This window comes from Thalassophryne amazonica, chromosome 17, assembly GCF_902500255.1.
Source record: "Thalassophryne amazonica chromosome 17, fThaAma1.1, whole genome shotgun sequence".
NCBI classification, from domain to species: Eukaryota; Metazoa; Chordata; class Actinopteri; order Batrachoidiformes; family Batrachoididae; genus Thalassophryne; species Thalassophryne amazonica.
In genome coordinates this window covers 57,249,334-57,265,321 of record NC_047119.1, presented here as the reverse complement: position 1 = coordinate 57,265,321, position 15,988 = coordinate 57,249,334, and the positions used below count along the sequence as shown (strand labels likewise).

At 39.2% G+C, this 15,988-nt stretch overlaps 1 protein-coding gene across 4 annotated transcripts in view; it reads right to left on the bottom strand.

The window, feature by feature from the left end:
* sfswap (splicing factor SWAP) overlaps positions 1-15,988 on the bottom strand; it is a 123,713-nt gene that overhangs the window by 63,469 nt on the left and 44,256 nt on the right. For all 4 annotated transcript variants that reach the window (XM_034193107.1, XM_034193108.1, XM_034193110.1 and 1 more), the window contains 3 exons: positions 2,090-2,348; positions 1,700-1,852; positions 1,473-1,566 (listed from right to left, as the gene is read on the bottom strand). In XM_034193107.1, the coding sequence (XP_034048998.1) occupies positions 1,473-1,566; positions 1,700-1,852; positions 2,090-2,348 (506 nt within the window). The remainder of the gene's footprint in view (positions 1-1,472; positions 1,567-1,699; positions 1,853-2,089; positions 2,349-15,988) is intronic.

Below are 15,988 nucleotides of genomic sequence, written 5' to 3'. Positions count from 1 at the left end.
CACACATCACTGTTATAGCAGCCGACATGGCCTGCTGGTGGCTTTAGACCAGCCATACAAAACCACGCATAAATGATCACACGTGCCTACAACTTTTTATATGGGCTCTCATTATCATAATCTACCAACCCAATCGCAAATTATCAGTGAGTTTTCTTTTCCTTTAAGTATCCATAGAGTGTGCACGCACACACACACACCGACAGCAAAGCAGGTGAAGTGAAGCTGGCATTTCAGTCAAGGCTAACAGTCATTTTTTTCTGATGACTGCATACTTCCAGTCGAAAGGTTTCGAAGAATAAACTCAAATGGACTTTGTTTTGAAGCTGCACTCCACAGCTCCATTACCGGAACATGTGGCTATAAGCCCAAAAAAAAGAGAGAACAGCTCATTAATGGGAACTAGCCACAATGAAAACTGCAAATACAACTAAAAGTGCCTCTAAAACATAATCAAGTTCTAAATACATTAGTTAAGATCAATTTTTTGGAACAAAGCCCAAAGGTCCATTTTACTTATCATTTTCCTTGTGTGGTTTAACCTGATTTATTGAGGATATTTTCATGTTTTCCCCCCACATTCCCTTTGCACTGTCTGAATATTCTTCAGAATTAAAGTTCATTATGGTTTGAAAAAGTGCAATTGCATTATTATGCTATTACAATACATTATACAGACATAATTCCCTGTGGATCTTCAGATGTCCAACTTTGTGCCAAGAGTGGTGTCTTGCCGCAATTATGACACTTGACATAAGGAAGCAGTGTAACATTCTGTGGAGAGGGTTAAGGCACAGAATGTTAGGCCTATCAACAGAAACGTAAAACATTTACCACACTGTCATCTGAAACAGCTGCAACTTAGGTGACGTCACAGAATATGTTTGCTTTGGTTATGCCAACTTGCCAAAGTCTAACTAGGTTGACCTTTAAATCTGCACACTTATCCAGTGCCGGAAAATGGCTGGTCCCCCATATTACATCATAACTGCAGCAGGACAGGCTTTCCGCAAAATCGAATCTCCACAGGTCCACAGAGAATTCTCATGCCTGATTGTATTATAGGCATAAAAAAGGTCTTAAAATGACTATCATTTATCACAATTATTTACAGAATAAGATACCACACAACAAATCCATTTACTGTGACAGATCAAAGCAAAGAGACACATCACAAATGGGGCAGCTGATTTGATTGTATGCAGCCGGTCTTATGTCTCTACGTGACCCCTCAGAGTGGTTGAGTTTGAGCCACTGAACACCCAAACTAATCATCACCTCCACTGCTGTCTCATTGGCAGCTGGCAAACTGGATGGACCGGCTGACTAGTCGACTTTGCTCTGCTTAGCACTATTCAAACCAGTTACAGTTGTCAACAGAAGAAAGGACTGTTAAGTAGCTAAGTAAGAGAGACCATGTGAAATTCTTACACACACAGGTTGTACATACACAACATAAAGCTCAACAGTACCTCAGGGAAGCCTTTTCCTTCTTTATGCATGAAGTAATTCTTTTTAAACTCATAATAGGTGTTGTATTGATGCCACGACTGCAGAAACTCAAACCTAGCAGACACAAGAGCATATCATGACTGACAGACAAAACAGTTTTGCAACCACAAAAGTTAAAAGTTGTTGACAGTTCTTAAACTCAACACCTGACACAAGCGACAAACTCATTTCTAGTCAGAAGACTCACCGTGGATCATTCTTGGCACGTACGCTGGCCTCAAACTTAAGACCATTCCGAGCAACATACTCAGCCAACTTGTCTATAACTGGCTGGATGTCAGGTGGTGGAGGAATGATGGCTGGCACTGCCGGTGTGGAAACATCAGCTTTGGAGTTTGAACTGTTTTGAGGAGACAGCACAATATTTTATTTCTCAATGAATGTCATATTAATGACAGATTCAGACCCTGTACACCCAAAATTTATTTTATTCATTGCTGATCAAGTTAAAGGAGGCCTTTGGTAATGATCAAATAATTAGAAGTCACTGAGGTGCAAAAAATTAACATTTTTTTTTTAAAAGCGGTTTCAACAATTAAGCAGGAAATGGTAACAACGGAGATCTGCTCCTGCTTACATTGTTTCAAATGCAGTGGCTGGAACAGTGGAGCTTGTGGCCTCAGAAGGGGCTGCAGCTGGTGCTCCCATGGATGCGGTTTCAGGAGATGTTGCTGGAGCTCCCACATGAGGGACCACCTCAGAAGATGTAGGTGCCACCACAGCCGAAGGAACACTGCTATAGTAGGAGCTGGCATCTACTCCTGGGGGAGGCGGGGCTAAGCAGTAGGTTCCATCAGGAAGCATGTAGTACCCATAGTACATTGTTGCTGCATTTGCTGCAAACAAATGACAAGAAAAGAAATCAGTACATTAAATATCTTCCATGAGCTCACCAGTTCTGCCTCACGAAAGCCAAAAGTTCTCTTAGTGGCTGTGGGTGGAAACTAATGAGCGCATTAATTTTTAATATCGGAAAATAATTAGGTTAGACAGAGTCGCAATAGCATCTAATTCAAAATGAAACAAATAGTAGTTTTGTGTCAATCTGCTCTATTGTTTGACTGGTCAAAGAGAAGCTGACTTACGAAGCTGAAGGAGAGTTTGAGAAAGTGTTGCCATGCATGGTAGACTTTTGTGTGCAGCTAGGTTAGAGAAGGAAAGATTTTATTTCAAGAATTTCAATGCATTCGTCACACTTAATGGATAATTTACCATTTAATCTCAGTCTTGTCATTACTATCATTCCATTTCAACCTTGGCAACGAAAATCACCAGGTCAGGGAAAAGTCATTTCTCACAGGAAATGGAAACTGTCAAACCAGGATTGCTAAGTGTGCTTATAAATAACACATTTGTGCTCAGTCACTGTGTTGAAATTACACTGTCAATGGGGGTGGGTGGGGGGGAATGCTGGTCAAGGATCTAGCCCTATATGACTGAAGGAACTTTCCCCCTGAACCACTGAGATACTTGATTTTCCTGCATTTGGCCTGTAGTCACTTGAAGAGCCTCAGTGCTGCATATAACTGTCTAATAAATGATCATATTGTAATAACTGCAGGAGACATCACACAGTGCGTGCTGAAATTCTTATGATTATGGCAAAATCTTAATGACTGTCACCTCTGCAATTGTTTGAAGTGTTTAACTTTGATAAGTCACATTTTTATCATCACTGGCCTCATTTTCTATTATGTTACCTTGAAACTTAATCTAACTTCCTGGGTAGGCTACAAAGACACAAAACAGTATCTCAGAGAAAGAAAACTAACTTTTTTTTAATGTGTCATACTACACTGTCCATGTTTAAACTGTTATACTTATCTTAGTACAGCTGATGCAATGAAAATGCAAAAATGGTGTATAAATGTGTAAATTGTGCAACTACAATGAACTTTGAGCCATGGGTGCACAGACAATACACGTTTCCTGATGTACTAGCAATTTTGGGTCTAATAATCACACAGCTTTATACTTGCACAGAACTGTTTGAATCAAAATCATAGCATAAAAGAAGTAGCACTACATCCACCCTGAGGCCCATTGGTGCTGATCTCTGGAACCCACAGAGTGAAGTGGATCAAAGTCTACACAGGTTCCCAAACCAAGGCTGCCACTCAGTCATAGTTGAGTGTGTTACGACAACGCAGGTGAAGTTTCTTGTCCGGAGACAGTCGAGTGACAGAGACTCAAACTCTGGTCTACATATTGGCAGCCCAACTCCTTATTCACCTGTGCTACTTGTTATAAAATCATAGTGTGGTGAATAATCATTATCATCACATATTACAACAAAAATCTGCCCTATACTCATAAACTAGCCCTCATGAGATACAAGAAAAAAAAATAGGGCTGATAAATAACACACTTTTCCTATCAATTTTACTGCCCTGGAAACTGTGTCAATAAAATCAGGGCGATACAAAAAAAAAAAAAAAAAAAAAAACGACATTGAAAATACCAGGCTTTGTATCACCCCACTTTTCATCTAATCATGAGCTCCCATTTCTCATTCCCACCAATGACACACCCTTATTTTGTATTACCCTGGTGACAGGTGCAGGATCCTGATACAGGATCTAGATCATTTCATTCAACCAAGTTGTCTGATCAAGGTGAGAGAGGTTTAGCCTCTCTAGCATGGAGAATTCTACACTTGAGTCTCATACTCAAGTTGTGAGAAGTCAAGAAGTTACTGAAGAGGACACTCGTGACTTTATAGAGAGACATAACATTCCATAATTTACATATCTACATGATTTACCTGCATTATTCATTCTACACAATTAATGTGTATGATTATTCTTTAACTATTTTGATGATTACATAGATCACACTTACTGTGTTATGCTATTTATTATTATTAGCACAAGTGTTGAATGAACGTTGTTGGTGTAGTGAGTAAATGCGCTATTAAATGGAGTTAATATTTATATGGTTCTTTATTTTTGTTGTAATATGTGATAAATATCTTATTACATGTCTGGTTATATATAATGCCCCTCGTATCTGTATCAGCCCTCATCCTTTGGACTCTGGCTGATACAGATACATACTTTACAGCTCAGGGTTCGTGTCAGCGTAGATGAACATAGGGGGGCCTATGCTGTAATATGGATCCCCTATGCTGTGATTTGGGCCCCAATGTTGTGATTTAACCAGCATAGGGGGGCTTTTCTGTTTTTTTTTTTTTTTTTTAAAGGACAAGTCGCACATTATTTAACATCCCAGTTAGCAACACAAAGTGGCCCTTAAAATGCAGGAGTGTTTCAAAGAGTTATAAATTTCTAAATTTTCTTGTGGTGATGCCCCCACACCCTTCTATAATACTCACACCTGCAATGCTCGTCACGTGGTTATGCCCCGCAAAGTTCCCCCCTATGTTGTGAAAAAATCCTGATGAGAACTCTGCAGCTAATAATCATCATCATAGTAAGAACAAAATAAAAATAAAAATATAATAATGACTGGGATTTATAGAACACCTAAAGCACTTTACAAGATGCATTATTCATTTACTCGCACATTCACATTCCGACTACCACCTCATTCACACACAAGCAAGCAGGCAAGGTGGGTTAAGTGTCTTGCCCAATATGCAAATTTTTGACTGGTTGGGAGCTGGATTCGAACCACTGACCATTCGGTCACAAGACAGCTCGCTCTACCAACTGAGCTATTGCGGCCCTAAAAGCAGACACTTCTTTTTACCAGTGTGTTTGTCAAGTGACATAAAATGTTGCACATTGGTTAATGTGTTGGGCTACATAGAAAAAAAAGCAAACAAAAATAAATTGTCATTATTATGCATGAATTGAAAAACATTTAACAATATACTTGAACACAAAACTCAGATCAACCATAAAAACAATGCACAAGATTAGATTAACACTGGCAGTGTTTCAAGCATGCCTGACCTGTGTGATGTATGATGAAGTGTTTGTAGCTATTTATTATGCTGGGTGTTATTCACAAATTAAGGGTTGCCTGTGGCAAACAACGCTCTTGCAAGGCATCTGTGATGAAAATTCCTGACAGATCTAGTTTTACATGCTTTTGATTTCATTGTAAAAAGCAGATGCAGACTAAAAACACAAGCAAAACTATACATTATTTATATTATTATTGTACAGATTGCTTTACTCAAGTTCTTGTTATAAAATACTTTAAACTTTTATCTTTAAATGAAAGCTGAGAATGTAATTCCAGTATTCAAAACTGGGGACAGACACCATTTACAAATTACGATCACAATTCTCCAAGATATTAGGAAAACAAAAAATTTCACTGATAATCTGTTAACAGTTATTATGGATTCAGAACCAATGATGCCACAGTTACTTTGAAAAGTTACTTTATATGGTGACTTGATTCGCAGCTTTACGCAGTTACTTTATTTGCACGTTGACAGCTTGTAACTAATACTATCAAACTAACTTGGTTACTCTTAAGATTGAGTAATCAGCAAAGTAACTAATCAGCAAAATAACTAATAGTTACTTTTCTGAGTAATCAATCGTAAAATAATGAAGTTAGATTATTACTTGTTTTACTAGCTATATTCAGCAGCTGGCGACAAGTTGTCCGCAGCTGCTAATGACGTAACTGTGTAAATCAGGGGTTTTCAAAGTGTTGGAGAGTGAGCCCCCCACCCCTCAGAAAACAAATGAATAGCTGCCCCCCACCACACCGACACACATACACACAATTTCAACATCTCTGTATGTTTCTTTTTATTCTTTTACACATCTTAAACACATCTTAAACGTATTTGTGTGTTTGTAAGGAACAGTCTATGCATTTACACATTTTACAGCCTTTGTAAACATTTTAAACATGTTTTTAAAGAACTTTCTATTTTTTCATACATTTTACACCCTTTTCAAACATCCATCCATTTTCTTCCGCTTCATCCGAGGTCGGGTCGCGGGGGCAGAAGCTCAAGCAAAGTTACCCAGACCTCCCGATCCACACACACCTCCCCCAGCTCCTCTGGGGGTACCCCGAGCCGTTCCCAATCCACCTGTGAGATGTAGTCCCTCCCGCATGTCCTGGGTCTTTCCCAGGGCCTCCTCCCAATGGGACGTGCCCGGAACACCTCTCCAGCGAGGTGTCCGGGGAGCATCCGAAAAAGATGCCCGAGCCACGTCACCTGGCTCCTTTCGACGTGGAGGAGCAGCGGCTCGACTCCGAGCTCCTCCCAAGTGACCGAGCTCCTCACCCTATCTCTATGGGAGCGCCCAGCCACCCTGCGGAGGAAACTCATCTCGGCCGCTTGTACTTGCGATCTTGTTCTTTCAGTCATGAGACAAATCTCATGACCGACCGTAGGTGAGGGTCGAAACATAGAACGATTGGTAAATCGAGAGCTATGCCCCCTGCTCAGCTCTCTCTTCACCAAGACGGTCTGATACAGCGACCGCATCACTGCAGATGCTACACCAATCTGTCTGTTGATCTCATGCTCCATCCATCCCTCACTCGTGAACAAGACCCCGAGATACTTAAACTCCTTCACTTGAGGCAAAGACACTCCACCGACCTGAAGAGGGCAAAGCACCTTTTTGAAGTCGAGAACCACGGCCTTGGGTTTGGAGGTGCTGATTTTCATCCCGGATGCTTCACACTCTGCTGCAAACCGCCCCAGTGCACGCTGAAGGTCCTGATTTGACGAAGACAACAGAACCACATTGTCCGCAAACAGAGATGAGATTCTGTGGTTCCCAAACCGGACCCCCTCTACACCCTGGCTGCACCTAGAAATTCTGTCCATAAAAGTAATGAACAGAACCGGTGACAAAGGGCAGCCCTGGCGGAGGCCAACGTGCACTGGAAACAGGCTTGACTTACTACCGGCAATGCGAACCAAGCTCCTGCTGCGGTCATACAGGGACCAGATACCCCTTAAGGACCCCGGACCCCATACTCCCGGAGTACCCCAACAGGGCGCCTAGAGGGACACGGTCAAACGCCTCCTACAGATCCACAAAACACATGTGGACTGGTTCGGCACACTCCCATGAACCCTCGAGCACCCGATGGAGGGTGTAGAGCTGGTCCAGTGTAACGTGACTAGGACGAAAACCACACTGCTTCTCCTGAATCCGAGGTTCGACTATATGTCAAATTCTCCTCTCCAGTACTCTGGAATAGACTTTACCGGGGAGGCTGAGGAGTGTGATCCCCCTGTAGTTGGAACACACCCTCCGGTCCCCCTTCTTAAGCAGAGGGACCACCACCCCGGTCTGCCAATCCAGAGGCACTGTCCCCGACCACCAAGCGATGTTGCAGAGACGTGTCAACCAAGACAGTCCCACAACATCTGGAGACTTAAGGTACTCCGGACGGATTTCATCCACCCCAGGAGCCTTGCCACCGAGGAGCTTTCTGACCAACTCAGTGACTTCGGCCTGTGTGATGGATGAGTCCGCCTCTGAGTCCCCATTCTCTGCTTCCTCTTCGGAAGACATGATGATGGGATTGAGGAGAGCCTCAAAGTATTCCTTTTCAAACATTTTAAATGTGTTTCTAAAAGGACTTTCTATTCTTCTATTTTTATCTTTTGTCATATTTTAAACATTTAAATATCTGTGTTTTTAAACATCTTTGGCATAACAAACATTTTAACATAAATAATAAGGGATGGGTATTGATCAGATTTTAAAATCGATATCAATGTCATTATCAGTTCCACTTACCGATCAGATTCCCTTATCGATACCACTTGTGAATTTTCTGTGTACTAAAAGTAGGCTTTACAGGGTTTTTTTTATGTCAATAACATTTTATTGAGTCTTAAAGTAAATAAAGATGAAATTAGTCACTGGATCATTGATCTCTGGGCATAAATAAACAAAATCTGTAGTTTCTCAAAAGCATTTCCTTTCAGACATTAATGGCATGGATGCCACGCCATACCTCTGAGCTGAACTCTTGCAGCCGGCTGCGCTGAAAATCATCATCAATGTAATTCATAAAGAACGCAAGATGTCTCATTTTGGAAGGGAAAAAAAACATTTTACTCTGTTGTAGTTTGTTGTCTGTGTTACAAAGTTTGGAAAGAGGTGTTATTTGATTTAAAACGGTGATTCGCTTTGAAGTTATGAATTCCAACCGGACTCTAACTTGACTCCGCAGAGAGCCGTGCAGTGTTTGGAGCTGTGTGAATGGAGAATGATTCTCGTCTCTTGCCTGCAAAAAGACAAGAGCCCGAGTTAGTGACTTTAATCCAGAAAAAAGTGACTTATGATTGACATTTTTAATGGCTTTCAGAGGGCTTAAGAAGCCTAAGACTTATCGCTTCTGTAAAGCCGCAAATCAATGAACCAACGAAGCAGCGGATCGGAGCACTGCTTCGTTGGTTCATTGCTTCAAAGCTGAGCTGTTACAGAAGCGTTTGATTACAGACCCACTGCAGGCTCTGCAATGAATGTAAAGAAATGATCATTTTCCTAATAAAACACCCTCAAAAACAATGGCCGCTCTGAAGAACCGATAAGGTAATCGTTAAGCAAAAAGGCTACTGATGTCGGTGGATTGAATCATTTCTTTGATTCTCGATTCATGATACACATCCTTCGCGCCACCCCTGAAGAACTCTGGCATACCCCCAGAAAAAGAAAGTGTACCGAGTAGGAAAATTCACAGATTCTAACAAAAGCATTTGACAGCATTAACCACAATATATTTATAGATAACATGGAAAGGTATAGCATCAGGGGAACTGTACTGAACTGTTTGAAATGCTATTTAACAGGCAGCACTTATAGATGACTATAAACCACCTTTGGTGGACCTCAGGGATATGTTTTAGGTCAAAAATGGTTCCTTCAGTACATGAAGGACAGATGTCGAGTGTCCAAAAATCTGATATTTATTCTGTTAGCTGATGTCAAACTTTTTTACAGCAGAATTTATAGCTATTGAGGAAGCAAATCACAACAGGAATAAATACAGTCTTTAAATAAAAAAAAAAGAAATCAGTTATTTGGAAATCATGGTATTGATGCAGAGCTGCATATCACAACAGAAAATGCTACTGACAAAGTGTATGAATTTCTGGGTGTGATACTGGACCACAAAATTATGTTCAATCAAAGATGGTGAGGAGTGTGGCAGTTTTAGGGAAAGCTACACAGGTATTGCAACATAAAACACTATGTATGATCTCCTGTTGGTTTATTTTGCTGTATCTAAACTACAGTGTGGAAGTCTGGGGCAATGCCTGTAAAAGTAATTTACAACCATTATACACACTACAAAAAAGCTATTAGGACTGTGCATAATGTGGGGCACAAGGAGCACACAAACACTGTTTTTGAGGGCACATGCATTGAAACTTGGGGATATAGTTAAATTTAAAATGGCACAGATTATGTATAAAGCAAAAAAAAAATTACTTGCAGGAAATACCAATAAAATGTTCAGTAACGGGGGGGGGGGGGGGGGGTGGGGGGGGCTATGCTCATGCCTGAATAAAGGTGCTGTAAAGCACCAGAATAAATGTACAACGAAAATAGAGAATTGGACCACTTTGTAATAACAAATAAAATAAAATAAAAAAAAACCTACACTTGCTTGATTTAGACAACACAACAGAGCACGCTTGTTGTCCAAGCAGTTTTTCTTTTTTCTGCTTGTTCCAGAGAACCATTAATAACAAATGCTGCGGGGCATTCCTGATTAAGAAAGCTGCCGGTTCGAAGTGATACAGTGGGCAGGTAAAAGGACGGGAGGCCACCATGTCAATAAAATCTGTGATAAACTGCAAATGACGCCAACCCTAATTACAGCACTTTCTAAGAGCCAGACAGGCCCTGTGAAAACATTCCACAGACAACATATACAAAAACCAAGGTGTCTGACCCAGAACAGTGATGAAAGAACAGGGTTTTCAAACTCTCTTCCCATCAGTTTTACAGTCTGGTTAGGATTAAGTGGTTCAGAGCAAAATCACCAGCAGCAGAACACTAATATTAAATGTGAGCCTGTAGAGGATGTCAAAGGTCAGTTTCCTGTGGCCAACAAGAGTCTAAAAATATTTCTGCTTGGAATTCAACAAGTGTTCTGTCTGTTCACCAAGAGAAAGGGGAGTGGGGGGGGTAAAAACCAGATATGCAAGGAAATATTAAGGGTCCAAGCACGTTTTACGCCTGGTGCCCATTCTGACGCAACTACACATTACATGGCAAAATGTGGCAGTGGTGGTATTGAACAAGGAACCATCTGCACTGAAACCAAGAGCACTAACCACTTGGAAACACTTTTCTGTTTTTTTTTTTTTTTTTTTTTTTGAAACAGCACCTTGTAAGACTCTCTGGGAAAAGCTACATGAGATTTTGAGCAATTTGTACCTTTGAAATTCAATTAAAATATATTTTACAGTACCATCAAGTGGCGCAGTTCAACCAAATTTGGCAGTGCGACTATGAGAAGCCATGCATATACCTGCAGGATTTCATAACGTTCTATGATCCCATAAATGAGAAAACCCATCACAAAGCATCATATACAGTCAAACTCAAGGCCATAAAAAGTGCAAACAGAACAACAAATTGTAAGGGTTGCAGTCCAGTTGTTGAGTGACACCAATCAGGCTTTTCTATGTCAAAAAACCAGAGATGAATTAATTTGGGCCAATTTCGCATATTTCACAACACTGCAAAAAAATGTTCATGGCACAAATGGGCGGGGCCTATACCATTGGAAAGAGCTCACTCCACCAATCGCAATGGCATAAGGTTTTCCTGTGATTGACCCCATGGATCAAAAGTTATTAGGGTTCCATTTTTTATTAGTTATAGTGCCACCTAGAGTATTTCACTGGACATTTTTTCCTGACATCTACCAACCCCGTAAATTTCACATTTCAACTCCATCTGATTTAGGGTGCCCAATCACTTTTTGCACACAGGAAAAAAAAGAAAGAAAAAAAAAAAGAAAAGAAAATCAGCACAAAAACAACAGGATCCTTCGACCAGTTTTGTTGCTGCTTGGACCCTAATAAAGGCCCGATATTTCCCAGACACGATCAGTCTACCTTACGGATCACACAAAGATTTTTGTTTATCATGTTAGAATTTAACCTTTTAAGTATTTAAACTGATTTGCCATTTCCTGCCAATCAGGACACAGTGATAAATGATGATCTACAAGGGGAGGAGGAACTCAGGGAGTCACAGGGAATTTTTGATTAACAAGAAAAACTTTACTTTTAACAGCACATCAATAACACTTAAAAATTCAAAGTTGAACCACATTCATAAGGAAATCCCTTCTGGGCAACACTGTTTTTGTTACACCCTGTATGTCTGCAAAAGCAACCCTCATCGAGGCCATTCACAGAAAGACATAAAGCAACATAAAATAATAGGAACCAATAATACCAGGGCTCCTGCCAGGAGGAAAGGAGAGGAAAAAAAACTCAGTGGGTTAATATCCTTGATAGGGTACAGGAAACAACCAGGGGTGGAAATGTTTTTAGTTTCTGACTTTAAAACTGGCATTCTGAGGGCACGGTGCATCAAGTAAGTATTCATGGCGCTACACTTTCCCACATTTTATGTTACAGCCTTATTGCAAAATGAATGAAATTCATTTTTTCCCCTCAAAATTCAACACACAATACCCCATAATGACAATATGATGAAAAGGTTTTGAGATTTTTGCAAGTTTATACATAAAAAACCCCAAAAAACTAAGAAATCACATGTACATAAAGATTCACAGCCTTCGTCACGAAGCTCAAAATTGAGCTCAAGTGCATGCTGTTTCCACAGATCAGCCTTGAGATGTTTCTACAGCTTAACTGGGGTCCACCTGGGGTAACTTCAGTTGACTGCACATGATTTGGAAAGACACACATCTGTCTACATATACAACACCAATTACAATAAAGTTGGGACGTTGTGTGGAATGTAAATAAAATCAGGTGTGTAAGTTGCCCATGCTATGGGCACTAACACACCCCCATATCATCACAGATGCTGGCTTTTGAACGCTGCGCTGGTAACAATCTGTATGGTCTTTTTCCTCTTTTGTCCTGAGGACATGACATCCATGATTTCCAAAAACAATTTGAAATGTGGACTTATCAGACCACAGCGCACTTTTCTACACTGCGTCTGTCCATTTCAAATGAGCTCGGGCCCAGAGAAGGCATGGCGTTTCTGGATGTTGTTGATGTATGGCTTTCGCTTTGCATGGTACAGTTTTAACTTGCACTTGTAGATGTAGCGATGAACTGTGTTAACTGACAATGGTTTTCTGAAGTGTTCCTGAGCCCACACGGTAACATCCTTAACACAATGTCAGTTTTTAATGCAATGCCGCCAGAGACGTCGAAGGTCACGGGCATTCAATGTATTCAAACGCTTATTGAGTGTTGTTAGAAGGAAAGGTGAATAACACAATGGTATACATACCACTGTCCCAGCTTTTTTGAAACGTACTGCAGGCATCCATTTCAAAAAGAGCAAATATCTGCACAAAAACAAAGTTCATCAGTTTGAACATTAAATATCTTGTCTTTGTAGTGTATTCAACTGAATATAGGTTGAAGAGGATTTACAAATCATTGTATATGTACATTTTACACAACGTCCCAACTTCATTGGAATGGGGGTTGTAAGGTCCCACAGCTGACAGTGCATGTCAGAGCACAAACCAAGCATGAAGTCAAAGTTTTGACAAAGTTTGACAAAGTTTTTTTTAATTCGGCACACAAAATATTCAAATAGAAAAAAATGAACAATTCCACAAACAAACACAGACAAAACTAGTGAGTCCGAAAGGGTGTGGGCTGAAGCAAAGCTTATTAGCGCCCACCCCTGCTAGTACAAGTCCAACAATTCTAATCAGTCATATTTACATAAATATAAATTCACTACTACATGTCGACACAGACATACACATCAATATACTATTCACTTATAATTATATTTATATAGTACCAGATCATAAGAAAGTCGAATCAAGGCACTTTACGCCAGTAAGGACTAACCTTACCAACCCCCAGAGCAAGCACTAGGCAACTGTGGTGAGGAAAAACTCCCTATAAGGAAGAAACCTCAAGCAGACCAGGCTCTTGGGGGTGACCCTCTGCTTGGGCTGTGCCACATATACCTATATACATACGTATATACTTTACAAACATAAATATATACATACATATACACAGTCACTTATATACATATACACCTACCCATATCTATATATCTACATACGCATATACATACCCACACATTCAAATATACAATAAGTCCCACTTATAAATTGAACATTCCATATAAATCAAATTATATTTGCTTCTTTATGATACTTAGACATAATGTTCTTTTTGAGTAGTTTCTTAAATCTCACTAAGGTACTACTCATTCTAACCTCTGTTGAACATTTGTTCCATTTCCTCACCCCAACCACAGACACACAAAAACCCTTTACATTTGTTCTTACTGGTGGTTTCATAAAAATTGCACAACCTCTTAAACTATATCTGGATTCCCTCAATCGGAACAGACTCTGGACATGTCTCGGTAAGGCTTGGTTTTTTCGCTCGAAATAAAGTTTGAATTGTAATGTAATCGACCAAATCAATGAATTTTAATAAATTTAAAGACACAAATAGAGAATGAGTTGGTTCACGATATTGTTTATTGCAGATGATTCGTATGGCTCGTTTTTGCAAAAGGAATATTGGATTGGTATTTGATTTGTAAGTGTTTCCCCATGACTCAACACAATATGTTATATATGGTACCATCAGAGAATGATATAAAGTAAGTAACCCTTCTTGCGGCAGTAGGTCTTTGGCTTTATACAAAATGGCTATAGTTTTTGACAATTTTGATTTCACATAATCTATATGTGGTTTCCAGCTAAGTTTATTATCAATTATAACACCTAAAAATGTATTCTCTGTTACTAACTCAATTTCCTTATTGTTTATAGTTAAATTTTTACATTTGGGTGCCTGTTTATTTCCAAATATAATACATTTAGTTTTCCCAAGGTTGAGTGACAACTTATTAGCGTCAAACCAAACCTTAAATTTTTCCAGTTCTTTCTCCACTATGCCCAGAAGCTGTTCAAGATTTTCACCGCTACAGAACACAGTTGTATCATCCGCAAAAAGGACACATCTCAGTGAACTCGACACCCAACTTATATCATTTATATAGATTATAAACAACAAAGGACCCAGCACTGAGCCCTGCGGCACCCCACATGACATCCCTGAGTTCAGAATTTGTGTTATTGAATTGAACATACTGAAATCTGCCTTGTAAATAACTAGCTATCCATTCATATGCCAGACCTCTGATTCCATATTTCTGCAGTTTACTTAATAGTATTCCATGGTTAATTGTGTCAAACGCTTTCTGTAAATAAAAAAAAAACACCTATTATGTATTGTTTATTATCAATTGCAGTTGCTATACTTTCCACAAAGTCCATCAAAGCATGTGATGTAGTTCGAGACCTTCTGAATCCATATTGTTCTTCACAAATGATGTTATGCTTCAGTAAATAATCATTTAATCTTTTAGCAAATATTTTTTCCAAAACTTTGGAAAATTGTGGCAGGAGTGATATAGGTCTATAATTAGAAAATGTGTGTTTGTCACCAGTTTTAAACAGAGGAATTACTTTGGCTATTTTCATTTGAGAAGGAAATTTACCAGTACTTAGTGACATATTGCAAATATAATTGAACGGTTTTACTATACAATCAATAACTTTTTTTAATAAAGCCATATCCAAATTATTAAAATCAGTCGATTTCTTACTTTTTGAACCATGAACCAGATCAAGTATTTCCCTTTCATGAGTACCACCAATGAACACAAACAGATTTGTTAAACGTTGAATTATTTACCCAGAAGTTATTAGTTGATGAGTCAATCTTACTGGCAAGATTTTTACCCACATTAACGAAGTATTCATTAAAGTGTTCAGCAATAGACTCGTCGTTATCAATCGTGATGTAGTTGTTACTCTGAAAAAATGAAGGATAATCTCTAGTTACTCTATTCTTTTTTACTATTTCATTTAATATGTTCCATGTGTTTTTGATGTTATTTCTATTTTTGACAAGTAACTCATTATAATGTTTTTTTACTGAGTCTCATGATATTGATTAACTTATTCTTATATGTTTTATACTTACTTTCAGCTTCCTTAGTTCGTACTTTTATGAATTGTTTATATAGTACGTTTTTCTTTTTACATGCCCTCTGAAGTCCCTTAGTTATCCATGGTTTGTTGCTATATTGATTTCTATATATTTTGTCAACAAATGGACAGTGTTTATTATACAAACTGGAAAAAATGGAAATGAAAGCATCATATGACCTGTCAACATCGTCAACAAAAACATCTGACCAATTCTGACTTGATAAATCCTCCCTTAAATTATCAATTGTTTCAGGTGTTACTTTTCTACTCATGAATTTGATATTGCTTCGATACATACAAC